The sequence below is a fragment of the Diceros bicornis genome, chromosome 7 (assembly GCF_020826845.1).
Source record: "Diceros bicornis minor isolate mBicDic1 chromosome 7, mDicBic1.mat.cur, whole genome shotgun sequence".
Taxonomy (NCBI): Eukaryota; Metazoa; Chordata; class Mammalia; order Perissodactyla; family Rhinocerotidae; genus Diceros; species Diceros bicornis.
Window position 1 is genome coordinate 9,539,990 of NC_080746.1, and position 23,032 is coordinate 9,563,021.

At 46.3% G+C, this 23,032-nt stretch overlaps 1 protein-coding gene across 3 annotated transcripts in view; it reads right to left on the minus strand.

The window, feature by feature from the left end:
- The window catches only part of DCPS (decapping enzyme, scavenger), a 38,241-nt gene extending 20,910 nt beyond the window's left edge, over positions 1-17,331 (minus strand). For 2 of the 3 annotated variants that reach the window (XM_058544837.1, XM_058544836.1), the window contains exons 1-2: positions 17,109-17,330; positions 15,658-15,832 (exon numbers count right to left, since the gene is read on the minus strand). In XM_058544837.1, coding sequence (XP_058400820.1) covers positions 15,658-15,832; positions 17,109-17,309 — 376 coding nt within the window. In that variant the 5' untranslated portion in view covers positions 17,310-17,330. Of the gene's footprint in view, positions 1-15,657; positions 15,833-17,108 lie in introns of all 3 variants that reach the window. The other variant, XM_058544838.1, reaches the window with a different exon arrangement.
- Positions 17,332-23,032: the final 5,701 nt, after the last annotated feature.

Sequence of the window (23,032 nt, forward strand, 5' to 3'; positions counted from 1 at the left end):
CTGATGGGAAGCTCCGTGGACATAGGTGTGTTCACTTGGAGCTTCATTTTAGGATGATTGGGCTATTCCTTTGCATGACGGAACCCCTAAGAGTTTAGGTCTTTTCTCTTGGGCTGGTCAGATTGTCCCTAGATGATCCTTCCAATTTCACACGTGGAGGTATTAAGCCTGGCTGACAGCATGCTGAGTGATGAGAAGAGAAGCAGCGAGGGTAGGTGGGGGGCATGAGGTCATCTCAACACTGACCATGTGAACTTCCACTTAACTCCTCTACATTTCAGTACCATGACCCCACCCTCCACTGCACCTAGAATCTCTACCCTCTCTTTTAACCTCTCCAGAGACTCCATCTCTGGAAGGAGCAGTCAGCAGTTCTGTGAGGTGGGAAAGGGGTTTGTAGCAACTGCCGCTCAGATCTCCCCCTCTGTGTGCTCAGGTCTCTCGGTCTCAGATCTGTTAAGTCAGTTACTTCTCCTCCTCCTTCCTTCGCTTCCTAGGTTTGTCTCCTCTCCCTTCCTCTAGCCCTTATGGGATAATTTTTTTTAAATGTAATTCCTTTAATGTCATTTTTAGTGAGGGTTTTAAAGGAAGCAGGTGGGCAAACTGCCCCCTTTTAACTGGAAGCCCACGTCCCTGTCCTTCTGTCTCCCCTACAATGCCTTATTTTTCTCCTTAGCTGTTTATTGCCACTTGACCTATTTGTTATTGATGGTCCATCTCCTCCAACTGGACGTAAGCTCCTTGAGAGCAGAGACTTTGTTTTGAATACTGTGTGTGCAGTGCCTAAAACAGCACCTGACACATATTAGGCCCTCACAATACAATCTATAGAATAGAATATATATTATGCCATTTTATTTTTAAAAGAGCATGTGCATGCAAAATTGCATACACATAAGCACAGAGAAAAAAGTCTGAAATTCAGGACATATTCCAAGATGCTTATTTCTGGATGGTGGTTACATTTAATTGCAATTTTTTTTGTTTGTTTTGTTTTGTTTTTGTGAGGAAGATCAGCCCTGAGCTAACATCTGTTGCCAACCCTCCTCTTTTTGCTGAGAGAGACTGGCTCTGAGCTAACATCCGTGCCAATCTTCCTCCACTTTATGTGGGATGCCGCCACAGCATGGCCTGACAAGCAGGGCGTTGGTGCGCCCGAGATCTGAACCCGGGCTGCCAGCAGCAGAGCATGCACACTTAACAGCTACACCATGAGACCGGCCCCTAACTGTAATTTTTTAAATTGTTTTTTTGGGGGGTATTTACGGATCACTTATGTAACAAATACATTAAAAACAGAAACATAGGGGCTGGCCCCGTGGCTTAGCGGTTAAGTGTGAGCGCTCCGCTGCTGGCGGCCCGGGTTCAGACCTCGGGCACACACCAACGCACCGCTTCTCCGGCCATGCTGAGGCCATGTCCCACATACAGCAACTAGAAGGATGTGCAGCTATGACATACAACTATCTACTGGGGCTTTGGGGGAAAAATAAATAAATAAAATTAAAAAATTAAAAAAAAAACAACAGAAAAATAAGCCACCCCTTAAAACTGAGCTCCAGAGAGGTTAAGTAATTTGCCCAAGGTCACATAGCTAGTAAGTGTGGAGCTGAGATTTGAAGCCAAACAGTCTGGCTGCTCTAAGCAATATTGTTTTCCCAATTCCACAGGGCCATTCTCTTTCAGGCCTTTTTTTAGAAACCTGTGCTGCAGCCATGTTCTCCAAAAAGCAGCCCCATCAGAGGGGAGAAACATGATTAGTTCCAACCCCTCCCAGAGACACATAAACAGCTGTCAGCAAAACCAAAGGGCATAATGAGGTGCCAGAGCGACTGGGGCTGCAGACGGGGAGCGTGCAAAGCCCAGTAACACTGATGCTCGATGCTGGAAGCAATGCTCCCTGGGGAGGGCAGGGAAGTAGAGGCATGCTCCCCTCAACTCTGACCGCTGTCTGATGGGCGGTGGAACACCAGTATCCCCAGGGTACACCGCAGCCAGGCGCTGGGCTAGAACAGACTCTGGAGGGGAGCACAGAGGGACTGAAGACGATCCTGCTCGCAACAGGGAACAATGTCTATTTCCACTTACATGTGTGGTACCAACCCCTGCCCCTCAACAAATGTGACAGTGCTGGATTGTGGGGAAGGTGGCCTGGGGTGGAGGTCCCAGACCAGGGGCCTTGTGGTGGTGCCGCAGGCCTTGTGCAGCTTGGGGCAGCAGCTCTCTATCTACAGGGAAGTTTTGGCAGTGGGAACGGTCATCTCAATGCATCCCAGATGGACAGCGGCCTGGTGCACACATGTTCCTGTGCTCTGCAGCTCAGATGAGCAGGCTGGGGTGCCCCTGGCTAGGACAGCTCTGTCCTGCCTGTCAAGACCCTTAGGGTCTCCTGAAAGGCCTTCTCCAATAAATAAAGCCACCTCGTCCCCCAACCAGAGACGAACGCCCAACTGCTCTCAGAAGTGGGAGGCAGGCCATGCCGAGGAAAGAGCAGCTGCCTCTCTCACTCTCTGCCAAAGCCAGCTTAGCCAAATCCCCAGGAAAATGCTGCTGCGCATGAAACATGAAAATGCAAACCACAGACAGTCTGCTCTCCTTCCCATACACATGTTCAAACAAGACTGCTTTCCAGCCGTGGCTGACGACTTCTACACGATGAGGTCATTTCTATGGCTCAGACTGTGGCTTTTGCTCTCCCTTCATTAGGATGAGCCAGTTTCAACTTATTTGACCCAGATGTGCATGCCCAGGGGAGAAGCAACAGCAAAGCATGATCTGAGTGTGAAGCCCATCCCCCACCTCCCCACCACAAGAGCCAACCAGAGCCACCCAGGGGACAGGTGAGATGACCCAGAGACGGTGAGATGGGCAAGGCACTCCCTCAAAAGACGAACTCCCAGAGAAAGGCTGGCAAGGGAGGGAGGCTGGTGGGGGGTCTCCCCTGGCTAGGCGACAGCCTCCTCAGCCCTGGCTTTGTGGGGACCAGAGAGAGCAGGCCAGAGGCTGGAGAGGAGGTAGTCGTGCTCCAGTCGTAGGCCCAGGGCGGGGCGTTCAGTGTCCCGCACTGCAGGGATGCTGGAAGCACTCAAGTGCAGGCCTGAAGGGACCTTCAGATCAAGGATAAACAGGGCCAAAGGGTGTGGTCACGATCCTGCTGGAAGCTTCAACCACTCCACAGCAAACCTCCAAACCACTAATTACCTGTCTCAACGAAAGCACAGAGTTGCTATTAAAGCACAGAGAAGAGGCAGATGCTGATTTTAGCAAGATCCTGGATCTGACAGCTCCTTTCCTCCCTCTCCTCAGTCCTGAGGCCCAGGAGGGAGACGAGGGGAGTATGATAGGACTCGATGCCCCACAAGCAAATTCACTAACTCTGAACACAGCCCCAAGGGTGGCTGGGGCAGCCTCTGGAATGTCATATAGGAGGTGGTTCTTTAGGAATGGGAACTACTGCTGTAGACGGCTGTGGGGCTTACAGCACTCCACAAAGTTCCATTTGAACAGAAGAATTGAGAGCTGATATCTAATGACATAATGAAGATGCTGACTGACAGTCCTGGCCTCAGAGCTACGAGACCCCCACTTCCCGCCACACAGGAAGAAACTATTCTGGGGCTGAGCAGACCACACTACAAGAGCTATTAGACTGAACATTCAGAGTTCCAAAATATGGCCTCTCTCAACTTCCTGTCTAAACGTACTTCCTTAATTCTCTCTGGTTCCTTGATTCTCACTTGGCACAGGTAGCAAGTCACAGTGTCACATCAGTGGACACTGCCATACTGTGCACGTGGGTGAGAAGGGAGGAGAAGGCCAAAGGCACAGAACACATCCCCTACTGAGAGGAGCCCAGGACGACAGGAATTCTAGGTCACCACTCACTAAGAAGTATAGATCAGAAGTGGACAACAGAACCAGGCTGCCACAGGCTGGCAGCCACAGCTGGAGCCAAGCGATGGAAGTGGAACCAGCTTTCCTGTGGGTAATCCGCCTTTGCCTGCTGGTCCTAAGTAAGTTGACTTTTCTGCTGACTCGAGCCTTAAGACTGCCACAGTCTTGGGACCTTCCCCCAATTGAGAGAGAGAGTGAGAGAGAACGTTAGTCTCATGGTGGTGGCTATATCTCAATTCACTTCTGCATAGGCTCTGAATGCAATGGCTTCTCTTGGCCTCATGGAAGCCACGAGTCTAAATAGAGAATTGAACAGAGGGCCTATGCTCTCAGCTGGTGAAGGGAAGAGATGGTGGCAGGGAAGAGATGGTGGCAGGGAGATGGTCAAGGGCTCTCTGAGCTGAGCTGACAGGGGAAGGAAAGCATGGGCCAATCAGACAGCAAAGAGAAAGGTAGAACACAGATTCTGGGTCAAGAATTTGACTCAGATGGTAGGGACCGTTCCATCTCAAAACTTCTGCTTGTTATTCCACTGTCCTTCCAAGCCTGAGAGGGGGCCCTGGCTCGCTTGCATCATGAGCTCTGAAGCACCCAGGGAGAAAAGCAGACAGAAATCTGCCATCTTTAGGTGGTCTCAATTGATGAAACCAAAGGAGTAAAGAGAGACTCCCGTGGGCTCACTCAGCTTTTCCCCTGCCCCATTCATAAAGCCCCATTTCAAAGCCCAGCTAACGCTAGGAGCCCACTCTACAGCTCTGTCTACACTGTTGCCCTCACCTGGAATACCTCTTCTACCTCCCACTCTCCCATCACCAAGTCCAGCCTATCACAGGAGGCTACCATGCCTGCAAGTGTGGGAGGAGCCACCTCTGCACACTCCAACCCGCCAGCTCCCAGTGTGCACCCCTCCACAGCCGTGTGCTCTTCAAAAGCATCTCGCAGGCATGTCTCCATAGTTAGGTGTAAATCACCAGAGTTGGGGTCCATGTATCTTGGGGGTATGCAGTATATACTTGTTGATGACAAGGGTCATTCAAGCTGCGAGGTAAGGAAGCAGCCGGAGGCCCCAATTCAGGCTAATCTTTTGATCTGCTTCTATTTTTTCTTTGTTTGGTGATGAGGTTAACAGCCTCAAAAACATCTATCTATCCAAGCAGCACAGGAATGTATTCTCAAATAATTCAGAAGTCTAACCTCCAATCCTTTTCATTGAAGTAAACATGAATAACAGTTGGGTGTTCATTACTCCAGTCTTTTCTTTAATGAGTTGACATATATATGAACATAGCTACATAAAGGTCCTTTTTTTGAGCACAAGTGGGATGATCCTTTATGGGTTATCTGTGACCTCTAAGATCTCCCACAACCGTCCACACAGATCTTCTTCCGCCTTTGTAATAACTGTGTAGTAGCCCACGCTATGCACGCACCATGCCTTATTAATCCCCTACACCGGGTAACTTAGGTTGTTTCTGTTTTTATTTCTTTCTATCACAAATGATGCTACAATGAACATTCTTACATCTCTTTGTGCACATGTACGAGCAACTGTCTAAGTCAGATACCTGAAAGTGGAAATGCTAGGTCAAAGGGACACAGGTTTTACAATCTTACGGATCTGGCCATGTCTAGTTTACACCCCCACCCACTGTGCATAAGCATCTGGGAATGTCTCTATGCACAAAAGTTTGGGAGAAACAGGTGTTTTTTGCAGCTCACCAACACAAGCTCTATCTGAGTGTGGCCTCAATGGGGTAACTTCTTCATGGTCTAAGCTACCTACACCTAAAAAGCCCCCACCCAGCATATCTAGACATACGCGGAAGGCCCCCAACTCCTAGTTAATGGCGACTCTTAGACTGTTTCAAAAACCCACTGTAATGACAGAAATGAGGTATAAAGGGGAACAAACCCATAATAGTGATGGGAAGGAGACTAGGGAAGCAGCAGACAATAAGAGACTGCAATTCATTTACCAAAGTTAGGAAGTGGAAGGCAGCGTGTGAATGGATGAGACAACACAGAGGGAAGCTGCAGCCTGGAGTGTCCGATGGGCTATGTGGAGGTGACTGCCAGCATTGCCAAGGGAACCCAGGAGAAGATCTGGGCTCCAAATAAGCAGGTAGAGAGGACAGGAAGGGAAATGAAGCTGGAAACTGGGATCAACTAAAGGGCTCCATCCATTGCCATACCCTCATCCTAGGGGCAGGCACTCAATGCCAGGTGAAAATATAGGAGGGCTGTCCTCCAAAGATATTAAACCACGGACTGGAGCAGGGGTTGGGAAACTTTTCTGTAAAAGTTTGATAGTAAATATTTCAGGCATTGCAGGCAACATATAGTCTTTTTTTCATATTCTTCTTAGTTTTCTTTTCTTTTTTTTATACAACTCTTTAAAAGTGTAAAAACTGTTCTTAGCTCGTAGGGCATACAAAAAGAAGCCGGCCAGATGTGGTCTATGAGCTATAGGGGACTGGAGAGTGTGCGGGCTCCAGAGTGCCAGTCGAACAGCACACTCAGGCAAGGCTAGCCAGCCAGCCCCTCTCCCCATCCACATGGCACCAGGACAGCTACCGACCCAGGAGAGGAGCATATTGTGGAAACAGACCTATCCATGGGTAGCGGATGAAATCCACATCAATCAGCTCACTAGACTACCAGCCTGGTTCTTCATTTTTAAATACAAATGAGCTAACATTCACCAGACATTAAGGGAAAACCAGCAACCTGAAAAGGAATGACCAAAATAAACAACCAGAACCAGACCCCAGAGGAAATGAGATCATTTAAGGGTCACGAGATAATTTTTAAAACAATTCTAATTAGTGGTCAGAGAAAGTCAACCCAATTTGGCCTCTGTAAAGCAAGAGCAAGATGCTATGAAAATGAAATAATCAGAGAAACAGAGGGAAGAAAATTAAAAATATGATTGCCAAATTAAAACCTTCACTAGAAGGTCTGGAAGACAAAGTTAAGACAACCTCCCAGAGGGTAGGAAGAAAAGACGTAGATGGGAAAAGTGAGAGAACAGAAGCTGCACACGGGATCAATCTAGGAAGTCTTACAACTAATAGGATTTCCAGTGAGAGGAAATCAAGGAAAAGGAGGGAAGGGAATTATCAAAGAAATAACAGAAGAAACGTACAGAGTGGAAGAAGGACATAAGACTGTAAATCAAACGGATCCAAGAGTACCCAGCACAACAGATGAAAAAAAAAATCCAACCCAGACACAGCCTTACAAAATTTTAGTACATCAAAGTTAAAGAGAATATACTATAAGCTTCCAGGGAAGAAAACTAACAAAGCCAAAAAACCCCAAAAAAACCCAAAAAACAAGAACAAAACGAAAAAAAACCAAGTTAGCTATAAAGAAATGAGAATCAAACTGGCCTCAGATGTCTTATTAGCAACAATGGATGCTTAAAGTCAATAGATCAATGTCTTTAATGTTTTGAGGGAAAATAAATTTAAATTCTGTATGCAGTCAAACCATCAATCAAAAGTGAGGGCAAAATACAGCATTGAAAGTTTACCTCTCATGTAGTTTTTCTGGGGAAGTACTCAAGAACGTACTTCAGCTAAACGAGAAAGTAAAACAAGAAAGAAAAAAACATCAAATACAGAAAACAGTGGATCTAACCCAGGAAAGCTGTGAAAGGAAGTCTCAGGTTGAGAGCTATACAGCATGCCTAAAGAATGAGCTGTCCAGATTGGAGCTGCAGGAAAGAACATTCTGGAAACAATGTTTCCAAGAAGGAAGGCAGGAGATAGCATGTAATGAATTATTGAACTAAGTGGCTGGATAATTTCAAAAACAGAATAAAGGCACAGTATTCTTTTAACTACAATTTAAAAAAAGAGGCAACCAGAAACTTTGTGAAAAAGTAAAAGCAGATAAAATAATGGTTCAAATATGAAACTACAAAGCAGCATGATTTGGAGGAACTGCTGGCATGTAAGAAAAGAGATTCCACTTGACCTAGACATCAGACCCTTCTCCCGGGAGCGCCAGGTGGAAGAGGAACCAGAATGCCAGCACTCTGCTTGAAGGGGTGGCACACAGCAATATGGCCACAACAGTGTCAACGCTGTTCACTCCTGTCAAGTCAGAATCAACTTATCGACAAAGCATACAAGACTGCGTCATAGTTATACGACAGAACATACCGTGACAACATGAAACACAAGTACAGCTGACAGAGAAGCTGGGAGACGGCCAAGGACAGAAGAGCTGGTGGAAAGGGAAGGCTGAGACACTGATATTCTTCCCTGATAGAGGGATAAAACCTACAGTAGACAGAATAAGGGCTAAAGATTTCAGTATATTTAGGATTCCAAAGGCAATTTAAAAAACCCGAAAAATAATAATAAAAACATCAAGGGGCCAGCCCCATGGTCTGGTGGTTGAGTTCAGCGCACTCCACTTTGGTGGCCTGGGTTTGCAGGTTTGGATGCTGGGTGCCAACCTACACCACTCATCAAGCCATGCTGTGGTAGCGACTCACATATAAAATAGAGGAAGACTAGCACAGATGTTAGCTCAGGGACAATCTTCCTCAGCAAAAAAAAAAATAAAAATAAAAAAAAAAATCAAAAATTGGGAGAAGAGGAAAGGGAGGGTAAGAAAAGCATAAAGGAGCTAAACCTCTCAACTTCCACTGTGGGGAACTGATCATGTCAAAATCTGACAAATCAAGAGACAGTTAGTTGCATAAGTATATTATTCAGCCAAGTGTCTGGAGGAAACCACCAGAAGCACTAACCCTAGAAATTTCCTTAATTAGTAGCTGCTTCTGGAAAGCAGGACCAGGGTGGGCAGAGTGGTACCAGAGCCTATTCCCGTCCATCTAAGCCCTTCAGTGCTAGCTGACTATTTGACCACGTGATTGTGCGACTCTAATAAACGCCCTGGCCCTACCCCAGAGACTCTTATTCGGCAGGTCCAGATTCTGTATTTCAGAAAGCTCCTTAAGCAATTCTGATGAATAGTTTTAGTTAAGGAGCACGTTACTGAATAAATGCTAAAGTTTCATTCGGACCTGAGATACTATGATTCTATGATCTCATATGATACAGAAGCCCACTGAGGTGGGCGAGCCAGCTATTGGATTCCTCATTTTTCTGTCAGAGAAACTGAGTCTCAGATCAATTCCATGACCAGCCCTGGTGTCGCCCACTGGCCCCAAGCCTCGGGTGTTTCTCATGTTAGATGATGGTGGGGCTCTTCAACACCCCACTCCGGTAGCAACCTGTCTGGCAAGGCTTTCCCTGTTGGTCACTGTTCAGAGAACTGTTGTCCTTCGGCTCGGCTGCCACGGGAGGGCTGCCAAGGACACCCACAGGGATGGGGTGAGAGGCTTGTGCCAGTCTGTGCTGGAGCAGAGCCCAGAGACTGGTACTAGGTCTTCTCCTCCAGTTGTTGGAGGCTCTCCCCACACTGCCCTATTCTGCCAGGGCTGGCACCATCCTGGAGTGTGCTCCATGCAGCATGGGCTCCCTTGTCCACTGGAGAGAAAGGGTCAGGCCTCCCCACCCCTCTGCCCCAGAGAAGAGGCAGCATGCAGACAGAGAAGTCTGCCAATGACCAAAACCAGAGGAAGGAGGCCTTAATCAAACACTTATTGTCAGCAACAGTGACTAAAAACCCAACTTGAGAATGAGGGCAGAGCCCTACGATTTAGTGGGGGAATAGTCTTAGTTCTTCTAAGGACCTGCCAGTTTTTCTTAACTTTTAATTGAGAAATATATTGTACATACAAAACAATGCATGTATGTATACATTTACACACATATTTTTAAATATACATATATGTATACACATATACATCATACATATACACATATACATACATACATAAGTATAAAATATGTACTGTTTAAAGACTTAAAATAAAAGAACACCCATGCGTGAAGCACAGTCCAAGAACAGAACTTCCCATGTCCTCTCTGCCCCAGCCCCATCAGGAATAATCACTTTGCTGAATTAGGTGTTAATCACTTCCTTTTGTCTCCCTTGTTTTGTTATGTATGTATGAGTCCCTAAGCAGGATACTGTGCAGTTCTGCTTGTTTTTCAACTTGATCTAGTTGGAATCACACTGTGTGTACTTTCTGTCTTGCTTTTCTTGCCCTACATGATGAGATTCTTGATGCGTGTAGCTGGAGTTCATTCATCTGCACTGCCGCAGAGAAGTAGCCCAGTGTAGGAAAACACCTTGATTTATTTATCTATTCTGTTGTTAGTTGGTATCTGGATTGTTTCTAGTTTTTTCTATCACGAACAATGCTACAGGGAAACTCTTAAGGGAATGGCCGGTTTTTAAAATCCTCCTCCCAAACAAGTCCTCATTCAGGACACCACAGGTCCCGGTTTTGCCTCTGCCAAGGCCACAGGGAGGTGAACCCTGCCTGCAGCTCAAGTGCTAGGAGTTCTCTGCAACCAGAAGTGAGTCCCAGGACCCCTGTGCCCTGCCCTGGCCTCACTCACTCGGACGCCTTCTCCTCCTCTGAACCTGAGATTCCATGCCTGCTCCGCACCGGGAAAACAACTGGCCTTTTTAGAGGCAGTCTGGATTTCTGAGTCATACCCCTCTCCCTACTATCTCCCCCCTTCCTCCCCAGGTAAGAGGGAACAGACATCTCAGTCAAAGGGCCCCACTGATAGCCCAGGTGTGCCAGTGTGATGGTTGAAGCGGCAGGAGAGGATCCAGGCTCTGCCCCGCCTGGACGGCCAGAGCAGCACTAAGATGCCATCCATCTGGCCCCCTCAGCCCTCACATCTGCCACATGAAACCTGCTCATGATCAGGGCCAGGCCTTTTTCCATATGTTACATATACTGTTTCATTTAAGGCTCATATAATTTTAAGGGTGAGAAAAGAATAACAGAAAATGAGTAACACATGGAATACACCCCATATGCCCGCTGCTGTGCTATGTGGCTTATACACCTTATCTCAAGAGATTACAACCCTGAAAGTGATGAAATTAGGAGGTTAAAACTATATTTAAAAAAGAGGGAAACAGGGGCCGGCCCAGTGGCGCAAGCAGTTAAGTGTGCGCGCTCCGCTGCGGTGGCCCGGGGTTCGCTGGTTCAGATACTGGGTGCGCACTGACACACCGCTTGTTAAGCCATGCTGTGGTGGCATCCCATATAAAGTAGAGGAAGATGGGCATGGATGTTAGCCCAGGGCCAGTCTTCCTCAGCAAAAAAAGAGGAGGATTGGCATTGGATGTTAGCTCAGGGCTGGTCCCCCTCACAAAAAAAAATAAATAAGAGGGAAACAGACAAGACTGGAATTCAGTTGAGGATACTAGAGAGTGTCCCACAAAGTATCGCGTGGTGAACGTTTTTTCCCCCTATATCCATGTATATTTATTCATATGGTCACAATGTAAAGTGTATCTCTCACTATGAGAAGAAGCTAAAAAATTTTATCTTTCTTCTCTCATCTATTTCATAACTGTCCTGAGGTTACATTCAGTTACTGACAATTTAACAAGAAAACAGCTGAAGTGACTTCCCCAACTTCATCTGAGCTGCCGCACATCGCAGCCACCAGCCGCTCCCTCAGGCTCCCAACATGACGGCCTCCTTTCTGTTCCCCTTTCCTGCCCCAGAACACACGCTGTTCCCTCAGTCCAGAACACTCTCCTCACCCCCCTCACCAGCTCTCTGCACAGCTGGCTCCTTTCTACCTTCAGGGGACAGCCTGGGCATCATCTCCACAGAGAGCCCTCCTGGACGCCCAGCCCAGGCAGACCTCTCCTGTTCATGGCCACTTAGACATCTATTACCTTGTTTGCCGTCTGCCTTCCCACAATGACTCCAAAGACAGTGGTCATATCTGAGGCACTCACAGGTACGTTCCAGCCCAGCACCTGCACACAGCCAGTGCTTCAACTTTGTTAAATGAACACAGAAACTTCCCAAGTCCTCACGGTTGGTAAACGCCAAGGCGAGGATTCCAGCCCAGGGATGTCTGACCCGAGGCTTGCTCTTAACCCCTGCACTGCACGAAAGCTCAGAAAAGGCACGGCAATGCCTCAGGCCACACCACCAGTAAGTGTGAGCTCTGGGACAGGACCCAAGCATGTCTAACTCCGATGCCCTTGCTCTCTATTATGTCAGTGGGGTGGGAGGCCATGAGTGGCTCACAAGAGCAGTCTCTTGTGGTCAGCTGAGAATCTGGAAGGGATAAATGAGAAGACTGCAAAACCTTCAGGCTAGAAGAAATTTGCCAATGACCAGAGAAATACCAGAAGAAATCAGCTTAGAAGGGGAGGGCGGGGGGCGGCTCCCCTAGAAAAGTATTCTGGGAAGGGGGTCTAGAGAAACAGCCAGAGACAGAAGAAAAACTCAAAGGGACAACTGCGCAGGGGGCTCAGAGGGACTAGGCTGCAGCAACCACGCTTTAAGGCCCCTCCAGGCAGTGCTAAAGAGTTGGTGATGGGAGACTGAGACTGGAGAGGCGAGGCTGAGAAGGCTCTGGTCCACAAGCCTAAGGAGCTGGCAACAGGAACACTTCGGCAATGCTGCCACCTCGTGGCTGTGGAATGGTTGGTCCGCAGGAAAAAACAGAGATGGGTCAGCTAGTGGGTTCTTTCTTCAGTGGCCATTCATTGAGCACTTAACATGGGGTCTGGCTGCTGAGGACCGAAAATGTGGCTCAAACTTTCAAGGACCTCTGTTCCCTACATCTAGACAGTGACGAGACCCTGTTGAGTTTACTTCCCTCTTTCCATAATAACTTGGGGGGTACCCCTCCCCAGATAAGACTGGGAGGGCAGAGATGGTATCTTACTCATCTCTGAAGCTCCAGTCCCCAGCACAGGGCCTGGTACATCAGAATAACAATGACAGCTACTGTTTAATATGTGCTAAGTACTTTTAAACCATTAGCGCACCTGATTCTCACATTTCACCTATGAGGTACCTATGAGACTTCCAAATGGAGAAATCTAGTGGCGTTTATTTCAACATGAGCCTGCAGTTCTCGGAGAAATGGAGATGGATGGAGACGGAGCTGGAGAAATAAACGTGGACTTCACCTGCACACAGGTGGTGTTTAAAGACCAGTGCCTCTCAGTTTAATGTGCAGGACTCACCCTAGGTGGTTTGCTAAAATGCAGATTCTGAGTCTGAGGTCTGGAATCGGGCCTGAGAGTCGGCATTTCTAAGCTCCCAGGTGATACCAACACTGCTGGTCCACAGACCACACTTTGAGTGAGAAAAGTCTGGAACAGGGGTTGACAAACTGGCCAGAAAGTCAAATCTGGCCCAGGGCCTGTTGTACATTCCACAAGCTGGGAGTGGTATTTTCATTTTTAAAGGCGTTGTTAAAAAAAGAAAAGGAAGAATGCACAACACAGACCATTTGTGGCTCCTAAAGCTTAAAATATTTATCCTCTGGTCCTTTACAGCAAAAGTCTGCCAGCCCGATTTAGAATATCATCCAGGGACAGAGTGTACAGCTAAACAAGAAAGAGATGAGGCAAACTGTTATGACTTCCAAATCACCAGGCCTAGTTTAGGCAGGGAAAAGAAAAGCATAGTGCACTGTACATATGCTAACGCTTATGCTAAGACAGTGAGCCCTGGAAGGATGAGCGAACATCCGAGGCTCCCAGGGGGAGTGGGTAGTGCTGGGAAAAGGCAGAAAGACATTTGGGGTTCTGAGTGCAGAAGAGGAGCTATGGTGAGCTGATAACCACTGCCTCTTTCAGTGCTTAGCTTAGAAAACAACGACAAAAACAGAAAGGCAGGGCAGCGGTCACACCACTTGTGAGCAGTACCACAGAAGTACTGGGAAAATAAGATGAAAAGAAAAGGCTGTGAATTCTACAGGGTTGCTCTGTGGAGCAGAACCTTCTGAATTTTGGCTGAGGGTGGGGAGGGTGGATAGAGGGCTGGGGGAAAGCGAGGGGAAGGGCTGGCAGCAGAATGGTGGCCCCAGAGCCTGTAGTTTGGGGGCTGCCCCAAGTGGTGTTAGGCTACAGTGCCTTCTGTCATGCCTCTGCCACTCCGTGCTGAGGAATATATTTGCTTCAACATCAAGGCCTGAGAAAGTAAATACAGCAGTCCACTTCTGTCAACTTGAACCAATCAGTCTGGCTCTCTTTCAACAGAGGGCCAGGCTGTTCTGCTTTCAGTTCTGAAAGGTTTGCTTGTCTCACATCAAGTGTTCACATATATTTTCAGGGACAACAACAGCACCCTTTCTTGGGGGTGCAGAAAAGACTAAATCTATCAAAAAGGCTGTGGCAGGGTATCTGTAAAGCCAAACTCTTCTTAAATGCTGGAGGGCAAATAAAAAGACAGAAGGATTTTACAAAACTGCCATGTGCTGCAAAGCAGATCGCAGAATTTCCTGGTTGGAAGGAACCTCAGAAGTCAGCCAGTGTCCCTCCCTCATGCTTCCAACAAAACTGCTTACTCAATCTAACCACCTAAGGAAAAAAGCCAACATCACGCCTAGCTTTTGGCATGGAATAGTCGCCTTCTTCCTCTTTTTTTTTTAAATAATTTTATTTATTTATTTTTTCCTCCAAAGCCCCAGTAGATAGTTGTATGTCATAGCTGCACATCCTTCTAGTTGCTGTACGTGGGACGCGGCCTCAGCATGGCCAGAGAAGTGGTGCGTCGGTGTGCGCCCGGGATCCGAACCCGGGCCGCCAATAGCAGAGCGCGCGCATCTAACCGCTAAGCCACAGGGCCGGCCCTTTCCTCTTCTTAATATATTAAAAAATACTTGCAATCAAAAACAAATCTCTGCCTTTTTTGTGTACGTGTGAGGAAGATCAGCCCTGAGCTAACATCCACCAATCCTCCTCTTTTTTGCTGAGGAAGACACCCTGGGCTAACATCCACGCCCATCTTCCTCCATTTTGTATGGGACGCTGCCACAGCATGGCCTGACAAGTGGTGCATCGGTGCGCGCCCGGGATCCGAACCGGCAAACTCTGGGCTGCCACAGCGGAGTGCGGTGCACTTAACCGCTTGCACCACTGGGCCAGCCCCCAAATCTCTGCTTTTTAACCCACGAATTCCTGCCCTTCTCAAGTCCATCCCCCTCGATCACACTCATTGTCTCCTCAACTAGAGAGCGAGTTCCTTCGGGGAAGTAACTGATCTTTGCAGCACCCAGCACACCACTCATTCCACAGCATGTGGTGAGCAAGTCCTCAGTCTACTGAAAGATCTTAGTTTCTCTGCCACCTACTGGCTGTGTGGTCTTGGACAAGGCACTCAACCTTTCAAAACCTCAGTTCCCTCACCTGTCAAGTCCTATCACAACAGGGCTATTTTGAGGATGAAATACGATAATACACGTAGAATACTTAGAATGGTGGCCAGCACATAATAAGGGTTTAGTTAGTGTTGACAATCATTATTACTGAATCAGTAGATGAAACTGTCCTATCCCATGAATCACACTCTCTCCCAAAACACACTACACCTGAGTAGGGTTTCTCAACCTTGGCACTATTGACATTTCTTTGTTATGGGGGCCCATCCTGTATTTAGCAGCATCCCTGGCCTCTACCCTCTGGGTACCACCAGTACCCCCACCTCCCCAGTTCTGACAACCAAAAATGTCTTCAGAGATTGCCAAATGTCTCCTGGGGGGCAAAATCTCCTCCTCCTTCCAGAACTATTGCACTAGAACATGCAAATCGGTTATGGAGAGCAAGCCACCACACCCCTAATTTCCCACCACCCACTCTCCCCACATGCAGCCATCTCAGCCCCCACTTGCTCACCACTCAGCTGCTTTGGAGGGAACAGACGATAGGCGCTGTAGATGTCATTGGAGAACTGCAACTGGAGCTCAGGGCTGCCCATCAGGAGCTGGGCTACCTGCTCCACCTGAAATGGCGTCTTCTCCAAGATCACAATGGCATCCTCTCCATCCCCATCCTCAGAGGCCTCATTCACCTGTGGGCAGAGACACCATCAGTGGGCTCAGGGGCAGAGCCACAGGTGAGACCTGGAGAGCAGAGGTAGAAGCTCCCGGGGCCCTGGACATCCCGACACTTGGGATTTCCTTCCCTGTAGTCTTCCGTCTGGGCAAGTCTAGCCAACAGCATTCATGTTTCTTCTCCCAGAGGAGGCATCTCATTAACCCAAATCCTTGTGGCAGTGCTCACATCTTTCTTCTAAAAGATGCAAAGCTTCTCAGCTAGCTTCCATTTTAGGCTCACAAGGCCTCTGTCAAATTCTCCGCTTTACAGATGAAGAAACTGAGGTCTAGAGGAATTAAGTGATTTGTCCAAAGTTATATGAACAGTCAATGTTGAAAGAGAAACTAGAATTTGGGTATGCCAGCTAATTCCTAGCTCTAAGGTTCTCATGGGTAAAACTTTAGCAGGTGCTGCAGACTGAAGACAGAGGAGGCTGAGAGAACCAAACAAAACCTTGTAAAAAACAAGAGACACAGAGAGAGGCATGGAAGCCTAGGCCCAGGTCCCCCCTCCCCCTGCCATCCTCCCCAAATGAGAGCTCCTGCTGGGAGTTCTGGGAAACCCTAATACTTGCCCTTGGCTAGGCCTCCTCACTAGTTCCTAGGATGGTCTCCAGTGTCTCCTCAGTCCCTGCTAGAGAGCTGAGCACATGGTATTAGAGCCAGCTGTGTGTGTCTGTATACCTCAAGATACTCTGCACTCCTAAAGATCAGGGATGGTAACTTTCATCTCTACATCCCCAGCACCTCGTTCAGTTCTGGCCTGTTAGTGCATGATACGTGGAATTGAATTACCAATGCAATAAACTGTCTCCTCTGTTAGGGCTGAAGTCCTGTACAGCAGAGATCATATCTCCTACAGTCTCTTGGTCATTCCCAGAGGAATGGATGAGCAAGACGGTCCAGCAACATTGACTGGGTTCCTAGCACCTTTACAGGTTGAATGAATAAATGGTGAATGGCTTGCAGAATTTAACACGTGATTTTTAAATCTGCAATACACTCTACAAGTGTCAGTTATTTATAGTAAAGGAGGAATTAGGAAAATTAGCCCTACGTGTGCTAATTTCCTTAATTCCAAGGGTAGTCTTGTCTCTTCCACGCCCTCGTCCCCATGCATGCTAGTGGTGCACTCTTCCTCCCCCGAGTAATGCGATTGGTATTTTCCAGCCGAGCTCCGAAAAGACCCGCCTCCCAGGCGATGATTGGTTCACTCCTACCGCATCCCCATCCCGGACTGGCTAATGGTACCTTCCCGTGTAGGAAAATGATTTTGTCCCGCGCGGACTCCCTCAGCACTTTTTTCACTCTAAAGCCGGAGAAAGGTAACCGGTCAGGGGCAGAGGTACCATTCCCAACGCCTGCTTCCTTTTGCTCTGTGCTGGGGGCTTCCGTCTCCTCGGCATCCAGTTCGCGCTTCCTCTTACTGGGCGGAGGCCCTGTGTCCGCCATGCTGGCCGGCAGGAGGTGTGCGCCTGCGCAAACCCCAGCCACGGCCCCGCCTTTTCCGGCCGCTCGCGGGCCGCCGCTTCCCGCCTCTACGACGGGATCGAACTGCAACTCCCGACTTGCTCCGCGCCAGAGCCCGCAGTGCTCCTGGCTCTACAGAGCCTTGGAGCGGTGATTCCTGTGCCCTGTCCGAAATGAACGTTCAAGCTACTGCCCTTGGTCCCCTCGTGGTGGCCGGCCCCGAGTTGAGGCGGGTACTGAGGGAAAAGAAAAGAAGGCAGCGAGTCCCCAAATAGGCAGGCTAGTGATGCTGCAGTGGAGAGGGCGCCCCCAGCCGCTCCGGGACCCGGAGCTGGAGGACACCCTTTGGACTCTGAATGCCTTGACACCTTGTCTGAATACTGACATTTTAATAAGAATTATACCAACATTGATGAGTTAGCGCGGAAGGAATGTTTCTGAAACAAATCTGTTGAGCCAATCTTACTTCATGGCGGATTTTTGTAGAGAGCACTTAAACTATTTCCATTTTTCACCCATTTTCATTTTACAGAAATTTTCATCGCGTTCAGTTCGTTTCTTTATAGATTCAGTACTTCTTGCTGAAACGAAAGATAATTGAACAGGGAAAGAAATACATTTCATCACTTGCTTCTTTTCTTCCCAGCTGGCGGCCTCTGTCTCCCCTATCTAGTTCGCCCTTGCGTCTGCTATGCTCTCCGGGAAATGGTATTTGCAGCATGAATGTGATCCACCTATCAGAGTTTCTTTTCCTTTTTTTTGGCCGTATAAAATTTTCACTTATAATTTCTGCCTTTGTAAGTTTCTTCTGTGGCCATTATCTCTGGCGAGCCCATTTTCCCTTGGTGTTATTTGACAGATCTACATTTTGTCAAGATTTGATACTTACATCTAGTTTTAGTCAGTCAAAAATGTTATTATTTTCTCCAGTGTCAGTTTTATTTTGAGTTTGTTTTTCAGATAAATCTAATGGGGGGCAGTTTTTGCAATTTTTAGTCAATAACAAAGTGTACTATATCTCAATGACAGTTTGCATTTGGGTTGATTATTTCTACCAGAAATATATATTATGAGTTGGATAAAGGCTAATTGTTTTGTGAAGCAGAGGGCATTAGTGAGGGGCGGGGAGGTGGGGGCATAGGATCTGGGATAATTATCTTCAACCAAAAACATTTGCTGCCTGTCCACAAGTTTCCTGGATACATCCCTCACCCTCTAGGAATATACAGTAAGAGGTTATAAACTGTATGCAGAACTAGAACAAGTGTCCTTGGGGGTAAATGGCAATAGCAAAACCTGTTCAAAACTCCAAGGTCCTGATCTTAGGAAAATCTCTAGCTGTGCGTTCCCCTTTTTCCCTTCCTTTCTCTCCTTCTCTTCCTCTCTTTCTCTTTCTGTCTGTCTCTCTGCCGCCCTCCCACTGGCTTGCTTCCTTGCTTGCTACTGGGAAGAGAACGGAGCAGAGTAGCTATGTTTTAACAAAAGAGCCCTGAATTGGGAGCCATGAATTCTTGCCCCAACACTGACTAGCTTTGCAACTTTGGGGAAGTCACTTACTGTAGGCCTCCATTTTCTATGTGCCAGACTATCCATTCTGAGCAAGACAGAGGCGACCTCTATTTTGATAGAACTCATATTCAAATGGAGATGAGGTAAGCAAATATGATAATTTTAGGTAATAATTAAGTGCAATTTGTAGAATAAAACAAGACAGTGTGATAGAGCCTGGGGATAGAGAGGACTTTAGATAAGGTGGTCATGGGTGGCCTCTCAGGAGGTGACACTGAGCGGAGACTTGAATGATGAGAAGGAACCAGCCATATGAAGAGACCAGGAAAGTGTATTTCAGGTAGAGTAAATACCAGATGCTAAAGACCCTAAAGCAGTAATAAGCTTGACATTTTTTAGAAACGGGAATGGCCCTTATGGCTAGAATGTAGTGAGCAAAGGAGAGGTATAAAATGAAATTGTAGGGAAATCTATTCATTAGTGGCAAATTCATCAATGCAGGTGTAATTCTGATTAAAATATCCATGGGGTCAGAATTCTACTCCTAAGAGGGCCTGGCTAAAGGAAAGGATGAGCTCATAGGAAGCCTCAGCCACCAGAGGACCTATTAGAGTACCAGACAGCAGAGTGCAAGGGACCTTTCTGGTAGCACTAAAGATCTTTGCTTGGCTTCAGAGGCATTTGTCTATTGATGATTTTTTTTGTTCAGCTTGTTTGGAAACATTAGAAGGCTCTGCACTGTCCAATCCAGTAGCCACTAGCCACATACTATTTACATTTAAATTAATTAGAATTAGATAAAATTGAAAATTCAGTTCCTCAGTCATACAGCCATATTGCAAGTGCTTGATCGCCACATATGGCTAGTGGCTACCATATTGGACAGCACAGATGTGGATCATTTCCCTCATTGCAGAAAGTTCAACAGAGCTGTATTAGAAGGTTATTATTGGAAATCCCTAGTCTAGTGGCTACCATCTTGGACAGCACAGATGTGGATCATTTCCCTCATCACAGAAAGTTGAACAGAGCTGTATTAGAAGGTTATTAGTGGAAATCCCTAGTCTATCTATAAGCATCTGTCCTTCAGTCTGCTTGAGGAATCTCAAAACTTCTCCCAAATCTTTTTTTTAGTTTAAAGAAGGACTAGACAGTTCCATTTCAGGCATTATGACAGACTAGATTTCCTAAAAACAAGTCAGCTAAAAACACCTGAACATTCTGGATGCAAAATTAAAAACATTGTTTTGGCTACATTGCTGCTCTCTCAAGAAAATAAGATTTTCAGAAATGAAAAATGTGGGAGCACAAATCTATAGAATAAGTGGATATTGAAGCCGAAGTTCTGAGAGATTGCTGGTTTCTAGAAATCTAGAGCCTTGGGCTTTAAATGTGATGTTTAAGGCACAGGAGACAAGACCTGGGCGTGTGCAAGGTGAGGAACTGGAAGAGAGAACTTCCCATAGAGCCAAGGTCCCTCAAGGTCCACCCCCTCAATGAGAGGGCCAACTAATAAAGAAAATAAATAAAACAGAAGCTGCCCCACTAAAAGAGACAAGATATTTAGGAAACTTATCTGCCTCAACTTCTGGCTCTGGAGGTAAGAAAAACAAATCCCCTGAAAATTCATAACCACAGGCCAATCTTCATGCAGATTTAGAATTCGGATTTATACTTCCTACACGAGCCAGGAAATTCAAACTGAAAAATCTATTTAAGCTGGTCTTGTATTCTTTATTGACTGCTTATTCTGTGCCAGATTGACTCCAGAAGAGATGGAAAATGTAAAGAGATCTATAACTCTTTAAGACATTGAAATTGCAGTTTTAAATCTTCCCGTAAAGAAAATGCTAGGTCCAAATAGATTTACAGATGAGTCTCCCAAACATTCAAGAAATACTTAATTCCAAGCTTAAACTCTTCAATGAATAGAAAAAAAGGACCACTCCCCAACTATTTTATAAAGCTAGTATAACCTTGGTAACACAATCAGAGAGGGATAATACAAGAAAGGACAATATGGGCCAATCCTACGTATGACCAGAGATGTAAAATCCTAAATAAAATGTTAGCAATCTTGCGGGCTGGCCCGGTGGCGCCAGTGGTTAAGTGTGCGCGCTCTGCTGCAGCGGCCCGGGGTTTGCCGGTTTGGATCCCAGGCGCGCACCGATGCACTGCTTGGTAAGCCATGCTGTAGCAGTGTCCCATATAAAGTGAAGGAAGATGGGCATGGATGTTAGCCCAGGGCCAGTCTTCCTCAGCAAAAAAAAAAAAAAAAAGGAGGATTGGCCAATGTTAGCACAGGGCTGATCTCCTCACACACACACACACAAAAAGTTAGCAATCTGAACCCTGCAATTGATAACAAAGGTAATACATCATGGTCTAATTGAGTTTACCCCAGGAATGAAAGGCTGGCTTCCCATTAGAAAATTTAATGTTATTCACTGCATTAACTGATTAAAAGGGATGAAAACACATCATCTCAGTAGATGTGGAAATTTTAGATTAAATTTAAAACCTGTTCAAGATAAGTAAAACTCGTAACTAAAAACAATGGGAAACTTACAACTTGTTAAAAAAATATGTGCTAAAGCAAGAACCTACAACAAATATCACATTTAATGGTGAAATATTTGAAGCATTCCCTTTAAAATCATGAGTGAGACAGAAAGGTGACTGCTATTGTCACTTTCAACATTTTACTGGCGGTCCCAGGCAGCACAGAAAGACAAGGAATTAAAGTTTTTGTTTTCTTTCACAAATTGTATGATTGTCTTTATGGAAACCCATCAAAATCTACGGTCTTATAGAATAAATAATTCAGTGGATTGCTTAATATTAGATCAATATGCAAAATAAATTGCAGTCCTTTATACCGGTAGTAGATTAAAAATGTAATTTAAAAATACCTTTTACACGGGCCAGCCCCATGGCTTAGCAGTTAAGTGTGCGCGCTCCGCTGCTGGCGGCCCGGGTTCTGATCCCAGGCACACACCGACGCACTGCTTCTCCGGCCATGCTGAGGCTGCGTCCCACATACAGCAACTAGAAGGACGTGCAGCTATGACATACAACTATCTACTGGGGCTTTGGGGCAAAAAAAAAAAATAAATTAAATTAAATTAAAAAATACCTTTTACAGTAGCAACAGAAATTATGAAGTACCAAAGAATAAATCTGATAAAAGATGTGACTGGCCAACATGGAAAAGATTATAAAGCTTTATTGAAATACATTTGAAGACATCAATAAATGGAGACATACCATTTTTATGGAAAGATTCAATATCATAAAAACATCTATTCTTCCTAAATTAATCTCTCAACTCAATGTAAGTGCAATAAAAATACTAACAGGCATTTTCCTGGAACCTGACAAACAATAAACAATTTATATGAAAGAGTAAAGGAACAAGAAAAGTCGAAGTGATTTTGATGAATAAGAAGAGTGGGAAGAATTGACCTACAAGTTATCAAGGCTTATTGAAACCATTGTAAGTAGGCCAGTGTGCCACTGACACAGGGATACACAAACACACAAAAGGAGGAGGCGGGCAAACCCAGGAGTAGACCCCTGCGTATGACAATATATGCCAGCAGTGACATCACAATCAGCGGGGGCAAGGATGGACTAGTCAGTCAATAATGGCTGTTCAAATAGAAAGACAGGGCCAGCCCGGTGGCTTAGTGGTTAAGTGCACGCACTCCGCTACTGGCGGCCCTGGTTCGGATCCCGGGCACGCACTGACGCACCGCTTCTCCGGCCATGCTGAGGCAGCGTCCCACACACAGCAACTAGAAGGATGTGCAGCTATGACATACAACTATCTACTGGGGCTTTGGGGAGAAAAAGGGAAAAAAAAGGAAGAGGATTGGCAATAGATGTTAGCTCAGAGCCGGCCTTCCTCAGCAAAAAAAAAAAAAAAAAAAAGAGTAGGATTGGCATGGATGTTAGCTCAGGGCTGATCTTTCTCACAAAAAAAAAAAAAATAGAAAAACAAAATTGCATCTCTGACTTAAAAGCCACGAGCAACAACAAAAACCCAAACAAAATATGCAGGTGGATTCAAGACCTAGATGTGAAATACTTTCAGAAGAAAATACAGGAGCAGGGAAGGATTTCCTACATCAGACACAAAAAATGGACTACAAAGGAATAGGTGAAAGTTTTTATACTAAAAAGTAAAACTGTTC